We start from the raw sequence: 24,702 nt of genomic DNA, 5'->3' as shown, positions 1-24,702 counted from the left end.
CATTCATACTTTGTGACAAATAAATGCTTATTTGCTCATTATATGCCATTTTATATAATTAAGTTTTTATAAAAGGACAATCCCTTTTGATGTGCACTTTCCCGCCCACGCATTAAAAGCGAAATAAATACTAAATCTGTTTTAATTTATTTAATTTATTTTCACATTTTTTTGTTTGCCATAATTATTATTATTAATAATAATTTATTTCAAGTTTAAATAACAATCACATTTATTTTATCCAAATTTTTTTCTGCTTATTTGATTTGCCATTCACAAAATTAACCGTTATGCTGCTTGTTCACATTTCACAATTTGGCATTCAATACAATTTTTGTTCATTTATTTATTTCTCGTTATTATTTGTTATTTACTTAGTTTTTTGCTCGAACTCATTAACACCATCAAAAATTGTCGTCTATTTCGCCATTGAATTCAGCATCATCTATGAATTAATAACTACTTATTGTTAAAATTTAAAAATGTGTTTACGTAAAACTTTGTTTTATTCTTTTTTTACGTTTAATATTATACGTAATTATTTTTATTAATTTTAATCATTATTAATACCCGTTATTTAACAAAACACGTAAATATAATATTTGTATGCATTTTTTATGTAAATCTTGCTATTAAATATATACATATATATGTCTTTACATACATATATATTAGGCCGGGTCGATTTGTGGGGAGGCAAAAAAATCGCACATTGCTATGTGAAAATCATGTTCTAGGGATCAAAATAAGAAACTTTGCCGAAGGAACCATACCTCTAAAACGGATTCTGGTGTCCCACAATTTGGGTCGAACTTTTGGGTAGGGGCAAATTTTGAAAAATCCCACTTTGACCCATTTAGAGTGCTCCAATCGAGTCCAAATGTATGAGCGACCCCCACTAACTTTGGAGGCCCGACCTACCGATGCCCCCCTGGGGGTCACCATACAAACATTTCAAAAAATCGCCGGTTTTGCACTTTACATAAAACAATCAGCACAAACATATCCATACCAACTGAAAAGAGGTGCACCACTGCGTATACGTAACATTTTATTATTACGTATAAACAAATAAAAAAATTTGCAATAAAATAATTTGAAATGTTTGTATGGTGAACCCCCAGGGGAGTTCGAGGGGTGTGCCACTGGCATCGGTGGGTCGGGCCTCCAAAGTTAGTGGGGGTCGGTCATACATTTGAACTCGATTGGAGGACTCTAAATGGGTCAAAGTGGGATTTTTCAAAATTTGCTCCTACCCAAAAGTTCGACCCAAATTGGGGGCCACCAGAATTCGTTTTAGAGGTATGGTTCCTTCGGCAAAGTTTCTTATTTTGATCTCTAGAATACGATTTTCACAGAGCAATGAGCGATTTTTAAATCGCCCCGCCCTAATACATATATATGTAATAGGTTTCGGTGCTTACAATACTAGTCCCTACTGGTTTTATATAATGTAATTATACTGCATTTTTGCATTATTTATTTTTGTTTTATCTTTATCAAACAATAAAAATATCTTTTTAAATAAACAATTTTCCAATATTTTTGCTTTTATCTTAAACAGACACTTTTCGTTTAAGATTTTTCTTCAAGAAAATCTCATACAAGTACTTGTTTTAGAAAATTTTTTACTTTTCTCCAAATTTTTTCCCCAGTCTCGGAGTATTCCTGCGCTTCGCTTGGCCACTTGCTCTTCTAATATTAATGTTTTGTTAAATATAAAAGTCTGCACATTTTCATAATTTGGCCATTTTTTTATTATTTATAAATGCGAATGTACTTAAATATTTCTTGTTTACGATTTTATTTTGCACAATAGCAGCTCTCATTTACGTACAACAACCATATTATCTGAAACTTTATTTTTTCAAAAAGTGAAATAGCACACTAAAATAGCCATCTAAGGTGAGCCAATGGAAAGTTAATCTAGATTAGTATATTTACTTCAAATAATGGGAGATGTTCTCTTTAATGCAATCTATAGCTTGCCAGTAATAATGGTTTAAATGTTTGCAAGAAGAATCTGCTGAAGGTTCGCCGGATCCATAATATATGCAGTGCAGTGTTTTAAGGTGTAGTTTACGTGTACCCATCAGTTAAGGTTCTTGTTTAGTATTAAATGCAACTGTTGTAATCCCTAACCTTCTCCTTATAAATAAAAATTATGAAAAATGCCTGGAATTCTACAAAAATATTTGGAAATGATATATTTAAATACTTACAAGTCTCATAATCTAAGAAAACTTGTATGTACTCTTTAAATTAAATTAGTAATAGTTGGCATATATTTCTGAGGGTCCTTTTTCTTTTATTTTTACGGCAAAGATTATGAGTATTATCTTACTCCGTATATTCGCATACGACGTCGGATAGCAAATCCTTTTCAATCAAACTATAAATTTAAAACTGTAAGTGAGCTTAAGGAGAATGGATTACTACTTTATACGTTTCATCAATCTATTTCACCTTCCTGGAGCTATTCTTACATAAAAAATAATATTCGATAATGGATACTAAATCGCGGTCTGGCTCTTTTCTTGTGCCAAAAACATCAAATATAAATTATAAAGCTTTTGTATGCAGTTTGCATTATTCGTAATACTTTCAGAGTGTACCCCTCAATAAACAGTGTTCCAAGCTTTCAGCTGTCTTGGATATACAAACTCTGGCAAAGCTGAAGGGCATACAACAAAATAGATCAGTAGCTGCTTCTTTAAAGATATGTGATAATTATGTGCTTAGTTTACGTATTAAGGCTATTATTCATTGAGGGATTAATATGCATAATAGGCCAATTCCTAGATGCACGGGATCTGGAATGAGAACTTCTGCTCTGAGAAAATGCTCAAGTAGACGGTGAAGTTCCTTAAGGTCTCCGGGTAAAGACGGCATGTCTCAGACTTTTCTACAACAGACAAATTATTTGCCTAGCTTTGGCAGACATTCTGAAGCATTCCTAACTACACACAATCATTCAGGCCCTATTTTTATGGAGGGTCACATGCATAGATTGTGCATCTTACCGGGGGCCTCTGCTCTTTCTGTCACATGGATAATGGAATTGCTTAGCATATTCTGCTTGAATGCAGCGCCGACGCTCGAAACCATCTTGGATCCTAATGTATGAGCTAGTACGCAATCTCAGCCCGAAAAAAATTGTTGATTTTCTGCAGGATCAAGGTCTGCATTGGGTGTTGTGCGGAAAAGAGGGCATATTTTCTCCACAACTTGCTTGTAAATTATATATATTTTGAAGATCCTTCTGCAAGGTAGATTAAGCCGTCGATTAAAAGGCAAACTATAGCCGAAGGTTGTAACTAAGGTGAAGTCACGTGAAACTCTTAAGATACGCTACGACAATTGCTTGTAAATAAGGTTTAATATTTATTATATGCAAAGCAACGAGTGGTGTCTACTAGGTATAACGATTCTTTGTCTCCCAGGGTTTTCAGGATCTGAAAGTTCAGTCCCGGGGTCGCCTCCAAATTTAGCATATATGGATCTCTTGATGGTTTTTGACAAAAAATGCAACACATTTGTAGATAAAATACATAGTAATTAATACTTTGAGCATAATTTTGTTGTATTAGTTGAAATCAATATTAAACGAGAATGCTAAATTAAACATCAATACCAGTTCTGTTAAATAAAGTATAGCTCTTAAGATATTCGAGACTAGAAGTGCAATAAAACACGTTTTTTAATCACATTTGATGTCACTTCCAGATTTTTTTAAAGATCGTTATTGTACCTGGGTGATAAACTCCTACTCTTCAAAATCTAAATTGAGATTTTAGGAAATTTTTTTTTTGCTTCTGAGAAATCGTGTACTGAGCTTATTGGTTTTTGCGCAGGTGTCGAGATGAACAAAAAAATACCATAATTGGTCATCAAACTTTAAAACAAAAAAAAAAAAAATCTTAAAACTCAATATGGATTGTGAAGAATGAGAGTAACTATCTTAAAAAAAATTCTAGAGTTAATATGACATCAAATGTACCTCAAATACGTGTTTTTTGCAGTCTTACGTTTGAATATCACAAAACCTTGCAGTGCCGAGACTTGGGACTGTTTTGACTCCAGACGCAGATTCACCCCATCAAAATCTTCAACAAAGTATAATCCTATTGCTGGTTACAAAAGTTATTTGGATCTTTGTTGGCCTGCGATAAAGCAGAAAAAGGCCTTTTTCGCAATTTTAGACATGATTATCTCAAAAAGCTGAACAAATTTTGAAAATCTGGCTTCAAATTAAAGTTTTTAGCAAAAAATGCATTGAAAAGCATTCGCGGAAATCTTCTAGAATAACCTTTACCTTATTTAAATGGATCAAAAAAAATTATATTTTCAATAATTCCGGGATTCAAATACAATAATCCCGAGATGTTCGGTACTTAAGAAAGACCGGGTTACCCATTGTAAATTTCGAACTACAGAAAAATGAATTGCATAATCTCATGAGTAAATGGATTTGATGATTACTTTTGCAATTATTGAATGAAGTTATGTACGTATGTGTAAGATGATTTGGTTTCAACAGCATATTACGTACTTCTTATATTCCAACAGGGGCTTTCTCTATATTTTATTTCTACTATAAAAGTGTCACTAAGTGCGCTTCTATGAAGGTTTTTGCAATAATGTAAATTATTTTCTATTTGGACTAAATTTCTATCATTTTTGAGTTGCAGTATATAGAAATAAGAAAAGTACATGTCTGAGCATTTTTTAAAGAGATTTTGTGAACCAATTTTAAAGGCTTCTTAATAAAAGAAATATTCAAGTTTTGCTACGGTTGGTACATTTTAATTGTATGTATATAATTCCAATGTATATCTTCATTAGTCAAACTGAACTCTCTGTATTAGACCTTCTTTTTTTGTTAGCTTTAAACATTACTGTGGTATTTTTTAAGAAAAACTAACAGACTAACGAAGGCGCCTCAATTTCAGTTATTATTTCCTTCATGTATTTGCTAATTATTTAACGTTTTCTTTTCCACTATATCTTTTATTTGTATATATTATGTACGTTTGTATATTTTATAAATATTTTTGTAAAATTGTATTGGCACCCGATTTCACTTCTTTTGATTTATCTATTTATGTAATTTTCATTTTTATTATTCAAAGCAGCAATTATTGGCATGTTAATTGTTGTTGTACACATCGAATTCATCAAATTTTATTTAATCATTTATAAAAGAGACGACTGGCATTTACTATTTTTTTTATGTATCGTAAAAACTTACATTCTAACATACAAATACGCAAATTTAAATACTTACTAAATATTTTCTATATCATTCTATTGCATACTTCCCTCCAACAGCTGCCCGTCACTAAATAGCTGAATTGGTTCCTTCGTTGCATTGCTTGGAAATTTCGCCTTTACGATTAGATCTCCTAAATGTCCCACAAAATAGTTGCTGCTACAATGAAAAGTGCGACACTTATGAGCACAGTTGTTGCATTTAAGACCCACTTAACTTAAGGTCTACACCATCGCTTTGTATGTAGCTTCAATTCTTCAGCCATCATATTAACTGCCATTAACGTTCACAACAACCGGTATGCTCCTATTGACCCCATTAATTACGCTTATAGCACTCGCACTGTGGGTGCAGTGTAAAGGTGAGGAAAGCGGTGGCGAAGCTGGTGGTGTAAGTGGTATGCCGGTGCTATTGTCCTCGGTATTGGAGGAGCTGGTATTAAGTTCGGCATGAGTAACCACCAAGTCTTCATCATCGTGTTCATGTCCATTGGTAATTTCTTGCCCATTCACGCCAAGTTCATCGACGCCATTTTCGATAACATTTCCATTTATCATATCAAAGCTGTTGCCGTTTGTAAGTGTTGTTGTTGTTTCTTGCTTCATTGCGGTGACATCTGTAGTATTGTTATGAAAAATTTGTCGTAATTTCAATTGAGTTGCTGCAAGCTCTCCTTCGGTGGCCAATAAATTGTTGGTGGTTTTCTCATTTGTCTCATTCTCAGTGTAAGTTGTGTTGTCATTCATATCTGCGAATGTTGGCGGCGGTGGTGGCGACGGTGGTGGTAGTGAATCCAGTTGATTGTTATCAAGTATGGTAAAAGCGGACAGTTGTTTTATCTCTTCGGTGGATGGCGGATCAGGCAGGCTAATGATGCTATCGTAGCCATAGTTGCAAAGTGTGGTTTGTGGAAACGCGTGTGGTGATTCGTCGATACCGTTAGTTAGCTCCAAGCTGGCGCTATCAATTTCTTCACATTTCTCATTTTTTATACTTTCAGCATGAACAGAAAGTGGAAGAATCTCATGAGCTTTAGATGCATTTTCAGTGCACACACCTAATTTGGGCTTTTCGTCCAAATCCTCAATCGTATTATTATTAGTTTTAATGCACTTAGCATTTCCTGGCTCTACGGTTATGTCCTTTTCATTTTCCTCTTCACCTGCTGCCTTCATATTTTCCGTCTGCCCAGTTGCTTCAATATTTTCACTACTTGCCGCAACTTCAACTTCAACTAATTGTTCCACCTTCGCTACTTCCATGACATCATCTGCAGCTGGCAAAGCTGCTTCTGAAGTTGACGTTTTCAGCTCAACCTCCTCAGCAACCTCAGGAGTATTATTATGTGCTTGAACACTCTCGTCAAAACTATCAGCTGCTTGCGCTGCACTTTCCGTAATTTCCTGCTCACCATTTTGCTCATTATTAGCCAAATTATTGCAAGGAACCTGCTCTCCACCCGCTGCTGTGGCGTTATTTCCCTCTGCTGCAGTCGAATATGCAAGACTGTGTCCATTTTCAGATCGGCGGTCATCGTCTTCAGCCACATCGCTTGCATATTGACGTGTGAGCTGTACATTGGTGGTTGGTGATGGAACGTAACCGGTAGGCTCAACATTATAAAGCTCCTGGTTACCATAGGTGTATCGTTTATTTGAGCCCACGGATGATGTAGAGCTCAAATCGGATTGCGACAAGCCAGTATTAGAATTACGAACAAATGTGGATTCTTCGTTTGCACATGCAGCATCTCTAAACGAGTTTGGCGAAATGGCGGGTTCTTCAAGTTCTATAATTTGATGTAGACTGCGTTCGGGCATTTCTTCCATGCAGTTGGATGGTTGTTGTTGTATAGATTCTGGTGGTGGCTGATGTATTTGTATTTCGTCATGCTTTTTCAACACCTTTTCATCCTCCATTCTTATAGTGGTAGCGGCAGCATCTGATGATAGGGTTTCATAGATGGGGCGTGAATCTTCAGCGGATGGACTATTTGGAGTGCTTTTGGAATCGATTCCGCGTGCCACTTCTACGACAAATACGCCATCTTTCTCGGAGGTGTTGTAATGCATTGTGGTTTCGCGTGCAACACGTGAAATATCCTAAAATGTTTAAAAATATTAAGAATATCTAACATGATAATATTTTATTTTAAAACTATCCACATAGGCGATATATGGTTTATGCATGGAACAAAAAGAAGCATATTTTAAGTAGCGGTTGCAAGTTTCAGGAAGATGTGAATTGATTTCAGCATATATACAGAGTGAAATTATTTACAAGGGCAGGTTCCTTAATGGCTTAAACAGATACAAAACTTCAGCGTCACGGCGTACGTCCTTTTCCACTGACATCACATATGTGAAGTAACGTGAGACACATAACAACTGACTTAAATACTTCTATTTAGCAACGAAACTGTAGATATCATAATCAAAATAATAAGATAGCTGAATATCAAATTTTCACAATAGCATAGTATAAATGGCAAAAAATAAAGTGCAACATATATATGACGTGTCTGACGTATGTCAAAAGTAGAAAATTGGAAATTTATTGCGGATGCAATGACAGATACGTTGTTTATCTTGTGTTTACCATTAAAATGAACACAGCAAACTCCGCTGTCATTTTCTTCCTTTTCCGCCATGTAAGTGACGTTTGTATCTGTTTAAGCCGTCAGAAAGCGAACCTTGGTTGGAATATTTTGTGCATAAAATGTTTGTAAAAACGGAAAACAAATTAAAAAATAACCTATTAACTTTTTATCCTTTAAAATAAAGCATTGCTTAAATTATTTCAGTAGGCCGAATAAACAAGTTTTGAAAAGTTGTTAATAAACTTGTGGTTCATAAGTCAAGTGATTAATAAGAGAAATAACCACCGGATACAGAGCTCGCATTGCTGACTGAAATTAAATATTTCAGATTTAATGCAGGGTAATTTGTTCAACAGTAACCACCGCTATTGCGTAATCTACAAAGTAGCCACATGCAAAATTAAAAGGAAACTTTTGTATGGGATATATATTATATATAGCTCCGATCAAAGTGATTTTTACAGGAAATCTTCTATGATATATTAAAATATATATCACCGAGTTTCACGTTTATACTTTCTAAATTGCGGCAGAAATGACCAAAATCGTCTTATCTGAACGATCGGTTGTATGGGAGATATATGTTATAGTTGTCCGATCCTACCGGATCCGACAAATGTCTAATATAATACAAAAATGCATCCTTGTGCCAAATTTCATTGAGATATCTCAAAATTTGAGGGACTAGTTTGCGTTCAAACATACAGACGGACGGACGGACAGACGGACATGGCTGTATCAACTCAGTTCGTCGCCCTGATCTATTCGGTACACTTAATGGTCAGTCTATCTTATATATTTCTTAACGTTACAAACATCGGACCAAAGTTAATATACCATTTCATGTTCATGAAAGGTATAAAACCCTTTTCGGCTGTATTTCGCAGGATCAAAAAAAAAATTTTTTTTCCGAAACTCTCTCAACATAACCTTTAAATTTAGGGGCGGACATTTGCATTTGTTTTTTTTTTTTTGTATGGGAACCAACCCAGGCTGGTAGCCATGTACCCGGGAAATTTAAGTAGAACCGGCCCTGATTATGCATCAGCACCTAAAAAGAAGTCGAGTCTCTACAAAGTGCTCCATTCTAGTGCATACATATACATATGTACCCTGTAGGGAAAATTCCAATTTCAAAACTGGTGCGCTTCTTGTGAATAAAGAACCCGTATTATTTCTTCCTTTGTATCTTTTGCATGCTTACACCTGGCGATGCCCTAGGCGGTGAAAATTGTCCACGCTGCACTACCTTTTCTGACGGTCCGAACTAGATAGCAATTTCCAATTTAGCACTAGTTAGTTTATTGGTACTGTTGTCTCTAATACGATCTTATCCCTTTTTCGATAGTTCCAAATCATAAAGATCTGCTTTCGAAATATCAGCTAAATTACGCTATGCGAGAAGTTATTTTTATTTTCATATATTTTAAAGCTTGAAACGTTTCTTGCACTGTTTTAATTTTAAAACTCAAGTTTAATTTTAAAACAATTTTCATTAGATAACTCTCTTTATATTATACTTAGCATTATTTCTCACCCCCCTCTGTCGTAATCTTATGAGTTCTGATCATGGCGAAAACTAACTGACACCTTTCCGTATTGCCTTCCTTTGTCCTCCTTTAAATAATATCCCTGGATCGGTCTAATACTGGCAACGCGGTACAAAGAATTTTCTGAAAGAAACCCTTTCACAAGTGTGTGTGTTTCAACAGGAAGTAAGTTTTTCGGATTCCCCAAAATTGCCCTCTGAAAGACCTGTGCGATACAATTCCCTTTGTGGAACCTCTTTCCTGTCAAGTTACTTACCTATGTATGTGCAATAGAGTTTACGTAAGGCAAAGGCTTTATAGTGTAGAGAAATAGGGTACACTCATAGTCGAAACCCCGCACAGCCAAAGGTTTTTATTTGTTAAGAGCCGTCACTCGATACTTTGGCAAATTAATCGATGCTTTCTTATGGTAGTCGCTGGTTTTTTTTGTCAGCTTAGCTGACCGAATCATGTGAAAACGACTTTATAGCTCGAAAGGACATTAAAAGGAATCAGATAATATAAATAATGACTTATTAATTACAAAAATCGGATGTCAGATAACCAAGTTACAAGAAAAAAACAATTTTGGCTGTATTTCGAAGGATCTAAAAAATTGAAAAAAAAAAAAAAATTCCGAAACCCTCTCAACATAAGCTTCATACTTAAGGGTGGACGTTTGCAACTTTTTTTTGCGACCCGGTTTTGTGTCGCCCATACGAATTTTCTGTTATTATGCGGTAGGTGAGCGTAGTAATAAGCAGACTTTTGTGACTTTTGTGGATCGGTTCACCTTTCATTACTTTAGCTTTAAACTTTCTCGAGATATCTTTACCGATAGTCGACGCAAAGCTTTTTAAAAAGTTTCAGCTGCCACGCCCATTTTTTAATTTTTTAAGTACGTATTTTGATGCCGCCCTGTATACGCAGATATGAAGCTACTGCAGCGAATAATACCCTAAAAGCTTTGCTGGCTAGGTCATGTTAGGCAAATAGACAAGACGCTCCAACAAAGAAAATATTTCAATCGAACCCACTGAGTTGGAAGAGGCAGGTGGAAGAAAAATTTGCCTCAAAAATCGCGAAACAGGGATACCTGACGTGAATTGTTGTGAAACAGCCACAATCGCCAATGCGGTTAAGGGCCAATTAATGATGTTTGATATGTATTTTTAGTCGTCCTTACGAGAAAATTCCTCCAAAATTTTAGCATCGCAGCTATATAATTTGCGGAGATATCACGTAAGATGTGCATTGAGAAAGCTTTTTGTTTAATTATATAGAAAGTGGGCAACCGATTCTCGTCATCAACGGATTCTCGTTACTTAATCCGGGGAAGATCATTCTTAAATTAAGTAGGCGCCCACAAAATTTCATGGCTATATCTTAAAGCGTTTTCAAGATATCCTACCAATTCTACTGTGCTTAGTTTGTAGAGAATACTTCTATTTGCTATTAAAATATCGAAGAACTATATTTTTTGTTATTTTTAGTTACTATGCTAAGGACATCTTATATATTTTAAGAAATACTGTCCAAATAAATCAAAACCCTAAGGCCCGCTTGCAGAACGGCAATTTAACTTTTTAACTCAGAGTTAACATGTAATGAGGGGTGAAAGTCATACATTTTTGACAAATTTTTGAAATTAATTCTTATATAAAAAAAAAAATAACTTGCCGTTGCAAGTGGGCACTATTAGCTACACAAGTTTTCGCTTGCTCCTCGGATTTGTTATTATTTCGGAAGGATTCTTCGTCATCTTTTCACAATTTCTATTTGTCTTTCCAAAATAATTCCAACTCTTATTCTGACGGAAAAATCAAACATAACGAATTTGTTATTTCCCTTGATATTTGTGGTTGTATTGTCAATCGTAAATCTCAATTGAGGTATTGTCCACCTACGCATTGCTTCTTTACTGCTTCATCAAAGAACTTTTTAAATATTTTTTTGTACTCAAATATTTCTATATAAAGAGACACACACAACAACTAAAACAGCGCTAGGTTCTAAAATACTTTTATGAAATAAAAGGTAGAAAAAATAACGAGGGTGGATAAAAACACCTGAAAAATGATTTTTTTACATGTTCAGAGGTACGATGTTTGTATGTATGTATGTATACTTACAAGAACCCAGAATGAAATGTTAAGACACTGTCATGTTTACATACATACATACATATGTATGTTGTATATAAGGAAATTGGCCGACATTTTTTCGACATCGAATGAGAAAGAGGAAAAGACAGAGGAGGATGTTATAGCTAGAAATGGTACAAACGACTTTAACTTTAGCAAAAAAAAGTCAATAACAACAACTAGGATGACAGCAATAACAACAACATTACGAATAAGTAGAAATATTTGTATTTGTAAAAAACGTGTACAACAGTAAAAGACAGCACAAAGCAAGCAATGACAGCAAATACGAGTACCAAGAAAGGTAAGAATAACAAAGACTACTTTAACGACAGGAAGAGCAAACAAATACGTAAGTACGTTAGTATATTTAGGTGCAGAAGAAGAAGAAGAATTTAACAAAAAATGAATGAACGTTGAGTTGTTTGAGTGCATATCTAAGTATATAAATGTATAGAAATATATACATATGTGGATGTGTGTGTGTGTGTTCTCGTGGAAATGGGCTACTGTCTACTACCAATCAATTGCCAATAGACAAAATCACAAAATCTTTTTAATGCCCAACAATTGCCTTGAAGCACTAAAAACCATTTATTTTCGCCCATCACTACCAACAACGAACACCAACACAAAAACAAAAACATTGATACAAAAAAAAAAAAAAAAAAAAAAAAAACACTCAACAACCAATGGACAACGTTCAATATCTATCGAGCACTTACGTGTCGCTCTTCAGTCTCAACGATCAGGTGATTGTTTTTCAAAGTCATTTTCGTGACAGAACCATTAGGACGTGTAAAGTCATCTTGGACGGAGTTTTTATTTGATGGATTGACATTTACTTCAGTTTTTAACTTATTGTTGTCACTGGGCTTAAGTGGTGTTGACACTGAGTTTAAGGTAGGTATTGCAATTGGCTCATCGGATGGCAATAGTAATACCTCCTCAACAGATTTTGCATTGAAATTGATAAAGGTGGTACTATTTGTACCATTAGATATATTTTTAATATTAGTATAACTGGACGGTTCAGTCGTAGCTTGCGTTGCTTCGATCAAATTTCTATTACTGGACTTATAGTTGGAGGACGGTGGTTGTTGTTTTGGTATAGAAGTTGCTACATCGACGCTGAACTGAAACATACAAAAGAGAGGTAGATGAGTGCTATGAGAGACATTTTCTGCCTTTTAAATGATATGAGCGAATGATTAAATATAAAATCAAGTCAACCTGGAGCACAAAAAGGCTTCTGTTATCTTAAGGAAATTGTAGAAATTTGTTAGAGAAGTTAGTTGGTATAAAAAAGCGGCAAGAAACATTTTATTTTTTATTTTATTCTATAGTATGTGATTTGAAAACTCTGCACTTTGGAAAATTCTCTAACACTCTAACAGAAAAGCCGTTTTTCTAAAATAAAATATTAGGTTTGTCATATATTACGGCACTTGAATTTGCTTCTATTGTTATTATACGATATCATAAGTGGTTCCAGGCTCTGGATCAGGGACTGTTATCAGTCTTGGATCGGCCATAGTGACGAATGTCACGCGTGATTAGCTATCACGTCCTGCACGAGGTGCCCCTGCTTCTACTGATAATGGCGCATCTAGAGAGGACAACTCGATAAAACCCGCATCCCTGAGTCATTGTGCCGAGCTCAGGAGAGGGAGGACTCCTTAAGAGTCAAGATCGGTACACAACGGTGAAAATGTCCCCGCTTTGCGTCCGGTCTGGCTCTGTACGCATTACTCATAAGGTAATGCGTCAACCCTCGCGTGGCCTCCCTGCGTAGCATAGATAACCGCGAGACGGTTGAAGGGCGACTACACAATCGGCTCCGGATAGCGGCCTTGAGGGGGGACTTTTTAGAATGAACACGACTAACACGAATCCGCCAAGAATGGGGTGCGGAAGAAGAGCGGTTTTGATGGAAATCCGTCAAATAAATCTTCAGCACTCTAAGGCGGCTACTGCAATTTTGTTGCTCTGCCTTTATCATTCAGAGCTTTATCGTTGCTACCCAACGATTCTCTAAGTAGCTAGATCTATGTCACCGTAATTTTTGGTGTATGTAGTATCACAACGGAACTTCGTTTTGTCCAAGTGAACTATCCTTGCCAGGGCAGCTACCACCTAACCTAACCTATTATACGATGTCCAGACGAAACCCTTATTCTCTCATCCGTTTCTCCGTGTCGAACTGGGTACCAAACTACATTATATACATGGACAACGACGATCTATTTCAGTGATTCATTCTTTACCACGCTGTGAAGCATTTACTGATTTGATGCTACCAATGGAATGGCGAATGAGTAGAGAAAGTGCCATTGGAGTAGGGTACTTTTTGAAGAACTTAGTGAATTATTTTGAGCCTTAGTTAGAAACTTGACCCCCTAAAACAAAAATAAAAAACTCAAAATCCTTATCCAAACTACAGATGTGAAAGGTTTTTTGTGTTATTTAAGAAACGCTGCCTTATAGCTCTGAAAAATATTCGAGTAATCGAGTATTCGTTATAAAGGAGAACTAAGCAATGCCCAGCTCTTATTCGTTTGCAAAAACCAAAAAAATTATATTGTGTGACAAATTGATTCGTTTGTGTCGAACCGACAATCGTACAATCGGTCATAATATTCATCCCTTAACATGGTTGGAAAATCATCTTACGGTCTATCTCGAATGGTACAGGTTGGCGACGAAGTATTTGTGTACACAGATTTCATAAGTAGAATCTGACCGGACTATTTTATAGCTGGAAAAATTGTCAGGCCACGTACAAATTGTTCGCCACCACAAAACGCAAAAGTCTTCCTATATTCCTTTATAATTATATGAAAGACATTGATAAAACGTTTTAAATTTAATAATGATATATTACCAGAGTACTCCGTGCACTTTGTTCTGGTAGAAAATTGGCTTGCCTACATTTCAGAAGGGAGCCTCGCTTCTGCCCTTTTCTCTCTGTCCCATTTTATTTCTTATTTAAGAATACCAGATGATCTGTTTGGTCCAAAATAGGAGATCGGCACAGGAATTCTACGCGGAGGTGTATTCCCACCTTTCGCTAATACTCAAGAAGGTATCCTGCATGGATATTAGCGGGGAGGCCATGCGTGTCCTCACACGTACATACCGTGACAGGGCACCAGATACCTTTGTTCGAGGACTATAAGGTGACCTGTCCAGACTCCTCGGCATGAAAGAACCATCTGATTTACCCGAAGCCTTACATTTATGCATTAAATTGGAGAACCAGAAATTCAGAGTTGCTTACGCTAACAGCCAGTAAGATTCACCCAGAAGACCAATGCTACCTGTAGCATGATTTGCACATACCAACAAAAGCCTGCACTCCCACCGAGGAAACAATCCAATCAACCATTTTACCTGCACCTTGCGCATTTCCCCCAATCAATGTCTCCATTTACCCGATTTCCCCATCAACCCCAGCATCAACAACATTAACATCAGCAACCTCAGTATCAGCAATATCAACGTCCACATCTACAGTACTCGAATACACTAAACATCCAAAGGCCGATGCATTACAGTGATCCATCGCCAAGACCATTACAACCAAAACCACCCACACCTGTGGACGTTGACCTTCGATGCGAACAAGAAACATCAATTACATGAACAGGCCAGGATACAGCAACGTAGCGTCGAAGCGACCACCCCCGGCGCACACAGGACAATTCAATAGAAATGCTGCTCCTAAACTTCAAAGAATAGAGCATATAGAACCATAACCTGACGCCACCGTAGCCGAAACGCAACAATGCGAAGCAAGTACATACGGACACGGAACTGATGAACTAAACGCAGAAGAAACACAATCCTGGGAAGACTACTATCAGGATTATTTGCGGTACGCACATGACAACGAAAAAGAATGCGAAGAGTTTTGCGACGTTAATTTTTTAGACCAACGCACTCGAGATTGCCTTACATCCAGTGCAAAACCGGCAATGGAGAGGTATTAAAATTCCTTATAGACACTGGCTCCAACAAAACTACCTTCAGCCTTTATTAGCGAAAACCCCCATACCAAACGAAAATGTTTTTTACGCGAACTCCGTTGGAGGTAAAGTAAGAGTATCGCATCATACATTTTTTTAATCTTTTCGGTTTAAACGAGGAATGCCTAAAGTTTTTCATTTTGCTTTCATTAATGTCATTCCACGGCATCATTGGGAATGACAGCCTCAAACAGTTAAATGCGGTAATTCATAACTCTAGGGATTACATGATTATTAAAAATGGTAAAAAAATCAAGATCGGTTTACAATTTTGGAAATAAAAACAGAACACCTAACTGAGGAAGAAAAGGAAGGTCTTCATAATCTCTGTAACCAGCACTCAAAACTTTTCGCAGAACCCGATGAAAAGCTGACATATACGACTGTAGTGGAAGCGGAAATTAGGACGATGATCGACAACCCTGTATACTCGCGATGTTACCCATACCCAATGTCCCTCAATATACTTGTTTTAGTAAGCCACTACGAAACTATATGAAAATAACGCAGGTACAACTTTTAAAATCGCATTCATCTTTACCTTTGAGATATAAATAGAAAACTGAGAGTTCTCCTGTCTCATAATACTCTGGTTTGAGATATATTTACCTTCTCAGTAAACAGCTGTTTTTTCGTATTCTAGCCCCTCCCTTCGACTTTTCATGTTTAATCACTGTCTCTCCTTCGTACCCACACATCTTTTCAACTTGCACATCTATTTTCCTTTATTTCTATTGCTTTCCTAGGTTCCTCTCACCATTCTCTTTCTATCCGTTTCCAATTCCCATTCATATCTCTTATTTCCCTTATCAGCTAGTGGCTTTTTGTTTACCTCTCCCTTTCCCTCCCGCTCATCTTCTTAAGCATCACCTTCCGGGATCATCCTACGGGAAGATATTCGAATAATCGAATACAAGAGCATTCGAGTGACTTGAATAATCGAATATCCCAAGCTCTACCGTAGATGATCCATTCACCTTGCAATACTAGCAAGTTATCACACAATTTTTTGAACTTCTTTTAAATTAAAAAAAAAATGTGTTTAAAACTGATTTCAAGTAAATAATACTAAGCTTAAAAGCAAAAATTTACAATACTAAAAAGGCAACAACACAAAGTCTGCCATTTCAGTTTTTAAATTAAAATATCCAAAGTTACAATTAAATCTTCACAATTGAAATTGAAATTGAAATTTAAATTATTTGCAAAGCTAAATTTATTGGAAACAAATTGACATGTGCTCGAATGTGCTTGAAGTGAAGCGGTGCCAAAACTACCACAACAAAAAGCACCACCCGAAAACGAATGCTAATGGAATGCTCTGTAAACTTCCACCCAATAATTGAAAAATCGCCAGACATTCGTAATGAAATCGGTGACCAGTAACCACAACCTGTACCAATCAAACAGCAATATCGCAACCAATTTACAATCAAACCATAACGGTAATTCAATTTGAAAGTTAAATAAGGCAAAGTTCTGATAATGCTACTGTGCTGGTTTGACTGTTCCCTCAACTTGTTCACTGACGATGGTAGAGGAGTTACCGTGAAGCACTTCCGTGGCATTTTCTATCTCCGTTTTAATTAAAAATTTTACACTCTCACCAGCCAGCAGAATATTTGGTTGATGATGCATACAAATATGATAACGGATGGCTCTTATGCGCAATATATCTACAATTTTCGCCTTTTATGTCTCTACGCTTTTATTTTCTAATTTCTAAAATATAAAGGCAATAAAACAAGTAAGGAAGGTTAAGTTCGAGTGTAACCGAACATTACATACTCAGCTGAGAGCTATGGTGACAACATAAGGGAAAATAACCATGTAGGAAAATGAATTAATGAGAATTTTAAAAGGGAGTGGTGGTAGTTGTATATGTGAAGGCGTTTTCCAGATATCGACCAAAATGTGGACCAGGGTGACACAGAACATCATCTGTTGGATACCGCTAATTTATTTATGTATGTAATACCTGCAAAGATTTCAAGAGTTTTTTATTTCGCCCTGCAGAACTTTTTCATTTTCTTCTACTTAATATTGTAGGTGTCACAACTATTTTACAAAGTTTTTTCCAAAGTTAGATTTCGCGTCAATAATTATGGCATTTTTTTCATTTTTCGTAATTTTCGATATCGAAAAAGTGGGCGTGGTTATAGTCTGATTTCGGCCATTTTTTATACCAAGATAAAGTGAGTTCAGATAAGTACGTGTACTAAGTTTAGTAAAGATATATCGGTTTTTTCTCAAGTTATCGTGTTAAAGGCCATGCGGAAGGACAGACGGTCGACCGTGTATAAAAACTGGGCGTGGCTTCAACCGATTTCGCCCATTTTTGTTCGACTTATGGCGTTAAAAGTATCCTAGACAAATTAAATGAAAAAGGGCGGAGCCACGCACATTTTGAAATTTTCTTTTATTTTTGTAATTTGTTGCACCATTTCATTACTGGAGTTGAATGTTGACATAATTTACTTATATACTGTAAAGATATAAAATTTTTTGTAAAAATTTTACTTTAAAAAATTTTTTTTAAAAGTGGGCATGGTCCTTTTCCGATTTTGCTAATTTTTATTAAGCGTATATATAGTGATAAGAGTAACGTTCCTGCCAAATTTCATTACGATATCTTCAACGACTGCCAAATTACAGCTTGCAAAAGTTTTAAATTACCTTCTTTTAAAAGTGGGCGGTGCCACACCCATTGTCCAAAATTTTACTAATTTTCAATTCTGCGTCATAAGTTCAACTCACCTACCAAATTTCATCGCTTTATCTGTCTTTGGTAATGAATTATTGCACTTTTTCGGTTTTTCAAAATTTTCGATATCGAAAAAGTGGGCGTGGTTTTAGTCCGATATCGTTCATTTTAAATAGCGATCTGAGATGAGTGCTCAGGAACCTACATACCAAATTTCATCAAGATACCTCAAAATTTACTCAAGTTATCGTGGTAACGGACGGACGGACGGACTTGGCTCAATCAAATTTTTTTTTCGATCCTGATGATTTTGATATATGGAAGTATATATCTATCTCGATTCCTTTATACCTGTACAACCAACCGTTATGCAATCAAACTTAATATACTCTGTGAGCTCTGCTCAACTGAGTATAAAAAGACTACACAAAATTCATTTATCATTTAGATGGAAAATTTTTGTGTCAGAATAATAGGGAACAATCATTTACAAGTTCATATTCAGCTTTCTATAGAGGAATAAATTCGCCATATAATTAAAATTAAACTTAGAGTGATCTTTACTTTTCCAAGCCAATCAGCTAAAATGAAAACTAATCAAAAACCACCCTACGTTCCTGTAAGTACACGCAACAAAAAATTTCCTTAAAACGAAATAAATAGCTACCCTGCAAAAAAAAGTGCGACTAATCCCTTAAGAGGGCGGTCCCCGATTGATCCCTTTAGGTACAATTACCCTGGAAAAATGCGATTAGTCCAGGATGAATCCGGGATGAGTCGCAAGGGATTATGCGACCAGTGCCAGTTTTGATCTGCTTGTATAAGTTGAACTGTTTTCTTTTGTTTGAGCATTTCCTATGAAGAGACCAATTGTACACATTTATAACCCAAAGGGATGGATATAACCAGTGCCTTTTGTACCCATATGGGGACATATGAAGACTAGTCATTTCTCGGTTCAATAAGTACTCAAATAGGGATCAGTCGCATTATTCATTGCAGAAACACAATGGAAAGGTTTTACAAGCCACCAAATCTATTTGATATACGAATTTTTAAGCGGGGATTACCTTTGTGGCTGAAAATGTATGAAAACATTTATTTTGATGTAAGTTTTTCGCCCGCTTTTCAAAAAAGAATAAAAAATATTCTCCGAAAATTTAACCCTAACTTCGGCGTAGTCGTTAAGTCCCAGTAATTTAGGTTCGGTATAGGTCTCCGCATTTTTCTCAAATAATTCGATTCAATCCCGGGTAATCCTTTTTTTCTCATTCTTTAATATAAACATAGATTTCAAACTGACTAATCTCAACTGTACCCGAAAGGGACTAAATGAGATCAATTATTCCCGAATGTAGACCAAAGAGATCAATCTGAGACCAATCTCTTTAGGGGTTGTTCGCACGATGTTTTCCAGGGTAGTCTCTTCATAGGACCTGCTCAAAGAAAAGGGAACAGTTCAACGCATACAAAGAGATCAAAACTGGCATTAGTCAGATACTCCTTTGCGACTCATCTCGGACACTTCCTAGACTAATCGCATTTTGTGCGGAGTATTAACATAAGAAAACTAGTATATGATACTTTCCCTTAGTCTGGACAAGTGATTTTCTTAGAACTAAAGCTTTTTTCCTTGATTATAGGATTATCTTAAAAATGTAGAAATTTTATAAAAAAATTGATAATTGAAGTCTGTAACTGTCACGGCGTTATTACTTAGGTGACTCGTACACGTAAATATTGTGAGAAAAATTAAGATTAGATAAATTTACGTATTAATATCCCAACTTTTAACTGCGTACTTACCTTTTCTTCTGACTTTCTGTTTTCTGCAACACTTTTTACATTTCCGCTTCTTTGACTATGATCCGGTTTTTTCACTGACGCTATTTGATATTTTATGTACATTATCCTGCAAAAAATTAAAAATATATATTAATGAACAATTCCGTTACTATATTTTTAAAACATATCATTATATCTTTATGTAGCGAGAATTTCACTTTACCTCGGTTCAGTCACCACAAAAAAAAAAAAAAAAAAAAAAAAAAACACAAGATAGCGATATAGTCCCGATATGATTCAGAAAACATTTCTGGGACAGTCCAGAAAATATTCTTAAAAAAAGCCCTGAAATGATCCGTTAACTATACCGAAAACTGACTTCTTTTCCAAAAATGGTTATACCAAAATCTAAGTGAGCCGTGAACCATACATATTTTTTAAATGTGAACGTTCGGACGTTTAGATATCTGAGTGTTCGATGTCGGAACTAGATGTGTCTCTGTATCATACCAGAACAGTTGGAATTATTTTGAAGCTACTTCATGGGCATATTTTTTTAAATGCAGGAGTAACGCAAATTTATTCCCGTAATAACCCCGAAAACTCTTTAGATACCCCAGAAATGATCTATATTATCTTGGAATAGTCCTGAGTGGTTCCAGGAAACAATCTGAAGTTATGATGAAATCAATGAATTTACTCAGACACCGTACCCAACAAATCCCGAAAAGACACCGAAAGCATTCCCAGATAGTTCCGAATTAATCCTAAAACGGGTAGATCTATTTTTATCTATCTGTGTGTTAAATTTTATTCAAATTTGTTTAGCCGTTCTGTCGCGATTGAGTCACAAAATGATTAAAAAATTACACAAAAGTAGGTGTTCCGGTGGCGCAAGACCCCACTTGATCAACGAAAAACAGCCAGTAGATCCTTTCACACCATCGTTAATATTTATAATATATGAAAAGAAATTGCTTCTTTTATGTAAGAAATATGAATTGCAGAATAAACTCGCAGAAGGACATGATGGGAAATTCTTTGTTAAGAGTCTAATGATTAAAGTTATATTTATTTTTAATGATCAAAGTTTTATGTATTTTTTAGAAACACCAAGGTACAGGTATCAGTGCCAGTTTTATTTTTAAAAGCCATTTTTCTGTGATTAGTGGAGGTAGTAAAAAAATTAAAGATTTCCATGGCGACGAGCAATAAATAAGTTGGGGACAAACCATATCAGCTCCCAAGTAAAGGCAATCTAAATGTGCATTGGTTGAGGAAGTGATCAGAATGATTTTAACTAATAAACACCACGTTCGAAATTATGCGACGTGGATTATAAAAAAAATTTAAGATTTGACAAATATAATATAATTAGATATTAGTGGTTTTTTTCCAAGCGAACTTGAAAAAAACGTTTCAAACAGTTTCATCATGGCGGAACCATACATGTGGTGGAAGTTTATCAGCTAATTGGTCCTTGTTTTTAGCTGCTTTGACGTTTCTACTTCTAGCGCAGTACGTTTTCGACACTCAACCAGCGAATTACATAAACAAAATACATGGAATGCGTGTGTTTCTTTGTACTTACGTCACCCTGCCGCCACACTGTTAATTTGTTATTTTCGTGTATCTGCTCATTCGCATGTACATTTCATTCGCTCGTTCACAATAATACCCTTTTTTGGTCGACTGTTGCTTAAGCGATTTATCTCAAACCGCTTAGCCAACTTAACTACCTTACTTTGTGTTGTTGCTTTCTATGCAGTTCGCTAATCTGTATAGTGTTTTATTTCCACTAGCTTGCAAAAAAAGCGGCTTTTATACCAACGAATATTATAACTAACGAAATCATTTATATAAATAAATTTACCTCTGCTTATTATCATAAAGGGCTCGCATGTACGAAAAACCGATTAACATACCCAAAATTTAACAAAAAATTGGCTCGAGCCGGCAAAACCATCTCTGAGTTATTAAAGAAAGGTCGCCAAAATAATTATTATATGTAACTTTATGTTTAGGAAATTTAAAAATATTTTCTTACTTGTTCCTTTTATATTTGAACATGTTTTACATTGTGAATAACACAAGTATGATAACTTCTGCATAAACATCAAAATTACCAATTGAACCGATCACCTGACTTTTAGTTAACAATATCGGTCTCATTCTGTATCTCTTTCTATTACCCGCTGAAAATAGCCGGCCTTATGAGCAGCCATTTTGAACATCCTGTCAGGCAGCTGACGGATAATATATCACACTTGTTTTATCCACAATGCTGTTTTCAATATCATAAATGTTTTGTCATGTTTGGACCAACTAAAATGTTTAGGCTTCTTCAATTGACAATAATAATGAATTATTAGTCTTGCTTTTAACGCATCGCATCAATTCATAATCTTCCTTGCGACTTTTCATTTCAAGCATAATTTTCATCTTTTCTAGCTAACATATATTCATAAATTATTCAGATTTAAATTTAATAACACTTATTTAGTATAACAACCATAAAAGTCACTGGCTTGGTGTAATTGTATACATCATTCCTGAAAAAAAAGTTTCGTCAATTGTGTACAACATTACTGCAAAAGCTTAAAAATTTCCAAAAGCCAAATGTCACATTTCAGATTAATATAATTTATTCATTTGGCAACTTAATCTGCTTGTACGCGCTTTGCCCATTACCCACACATACATACAAATGAGTTGCAAAAGTTCGCTGAACATCAAAACTTTGCCCATTTACTGATTCAATTTACAACCTCAAATTGCTACCAAAAATCAGTGCCACCAACCTCGGTTGAAAATCAAATTAGGCAGCATTTTCTTTTGATTGCAATTTTTTGAAAACTCAGTTGGTTTAGTTCTTAAGCCTCTCACATAAAAAAAAGGGGAAAAAATCAAAAATTCTAATCTTCTTAAAACTTTGTTTGTAGACATATAACCTTTTCTCATATTCTCTAAATTTTCATTCGAGTATCAAAAATGTTAGAAGTTACTTTGTTTTCATAAACTTTAACGACAGTTTTGCGAGTGATTTTTCGTTACATAATAGATTGCCTACATTCGTTGTTGTATGTTCACTCGATTGTGGGAGGATGCTCATCCCAAAATTTTATCTCAGAAATATCTTATTTTTATGTTAAAATTTTTTTCTTTGCACATTTAAATCCTTTTTGTGTAGAAATTTTAAGCATCTTACGTGTCGCTGAATGTAACAGCATGAAGCAAGCGTTGTTGTTGCAATGTGTTTCAAATTCAATTTAATTTCGAAATTGATTTTCACAAAGAGATTATTTTCATTTTAAAAGAAAAACAGTACGCAATTCAATAACAATGCAAAAAGTTGACTTGTTTTAAGCTAGAAGCATGAACTGAGAAAAGATAGAACAAAGTATGAAACATTTTAATGGTAAATTCAAAGACCTGATAGAAACTGAAGAGAAATAACACTTAAAAATTTTGTCATTCTTAAATAAAAGTGGTTAACCTTTACACTAACTTAACATGCGCTTAAAGGATCTTTTTTTATTTTTCTGTAAAATATGGAATTCTAATGCTCGGTACATTTGCCCGGTTGATGGATTTCAACGCAAAAGCAAAGTTTAAAATCATCGCGATACCAGAAATTTTGCCGCCAAGTACTCACGACGTTCGTGGCTGTGAAGTGGCAGTGTTAAGTGTACCAATAGTTAAGAGAACGACGTGGATAAAGACTCTATTATGGGAAACGAAAAAAAAATATTCGATTACTGCCACCGCCATGATATCAACTCATGCTTGATGACAGGGAGGGCAAAGAAGAAGTCTTTGCTCGCAAAACTTATTTCGCCAAGGTTTAGGGCCAGATTATGTATGACGTCATGACACTTTGCGTGGCAGTCACTTGCATTCACATTCACCACTATATTATACTAAAAAACATTTACTTTCACTAGCTAAGGTGAATGAATCTCTTATACCATACGAATTCTGGTTCATACGAGAAAATACCACTCGTTGCGGTATATATAATATGCCCCTTAAGTTCATTGACTTCGCTAGAGATAAACAGTGCTAGGTGTCACCAGAAAACTTGCACGAAACTAATTGTCTGCTTCCTGAACGAGGAACACAAAACAACGTCCAGAGAAGAGGCCATTGGAGTATTCAAAATAAAGAATTTTCCGAAAAAATTAAAGTGAGGTCCCTGATCCGTGATTAAGTAATCATTTGTATGACGCTTACACATATAGGTAAAAATTAAAGGGCCAGTTAATGGTGACTTAACCATAACAAGACAAAATAGCTGAACGATCCAACCTTATGGAAATCAATGTAATCGATTAATGGTGCCATGCCATAAAGCCAAAGCCATAACCATACCATAGCCAACTAACTGGTTTTTGGTTTTTCGCCATAACCATAACCTAAAAATATTTGAGTTGGAGAATTTATTAACTTTTTGTATATTTTATTTATTGTTTTGGATACTTTCTCACTAAGAGACTTATTTTTTGTAGTATGTGTTTGTAATGTTTTGCGTTGTCTTCATTTTTGTGAATTTTCACGATTTTTGGGTTAAGGCACCAACAACTGATGCCAATTTGATATGAATAAGTAAAAATATGGTTTTTACTATGTCAACTTTAACTC

At 35.4% G+C, this 24,702-nt stretch overlaps 1 protein-coding gene across 2 annotated transcripts in view; it reads right to left on the bottom strand.

Annotated features, from left to right (window-relative positions):
• Positions 1-135: 135 nt before the first annotated feature.
• Positions 136-24,702, bottom strand: part of LOC137251482 (serine-rich adhesin for platelets) — a 48,265-nt gene continuing 23,698 nt past the window's right edge. The window contains exons 4-6 of one of the 2 annotated variants that reach the window (XM_067786145.1): positions 20,083-20,188; positions 12,270-12,680; positions 136-7,374 (exon numbers count right to left, since the gene is read on the bottom strand). In XM_067786145.1, coding sequence (XP_067642246.1) covers positions 5,542-7,374; positions 12,270-12,680; positions 20,083-20,188 — 2,350 coding nt within the window. In that variant the 3' untranslated portion in view covers positions 136-5,541. The remainder of the gene's footprint in view (positions 7,375-12,269; positions 12,681-20,082; positions 20,189-24,702) is intronic. The other variant, XM_067786147.1, reaches the window with a different exon arrangement.

Source organism: Eurosta solidaginis, chromosome 4 (genome assembly GCF_040869045.1).
Source record: "Eurosta solidaginis isolate ZX-2024a chromosome 4, ASM4086904v1, whole genome shotgun sequence".
Taxonomy (NCBI): Eukaryota; Metazoa; Arthropoda; class Insecta; order Diptera; family Tephritidae; genus Eurosta; species Eurosta solidaginis.
This window is presented reverse-complemented; position numbering and strand designations above follow the sequence as displayed.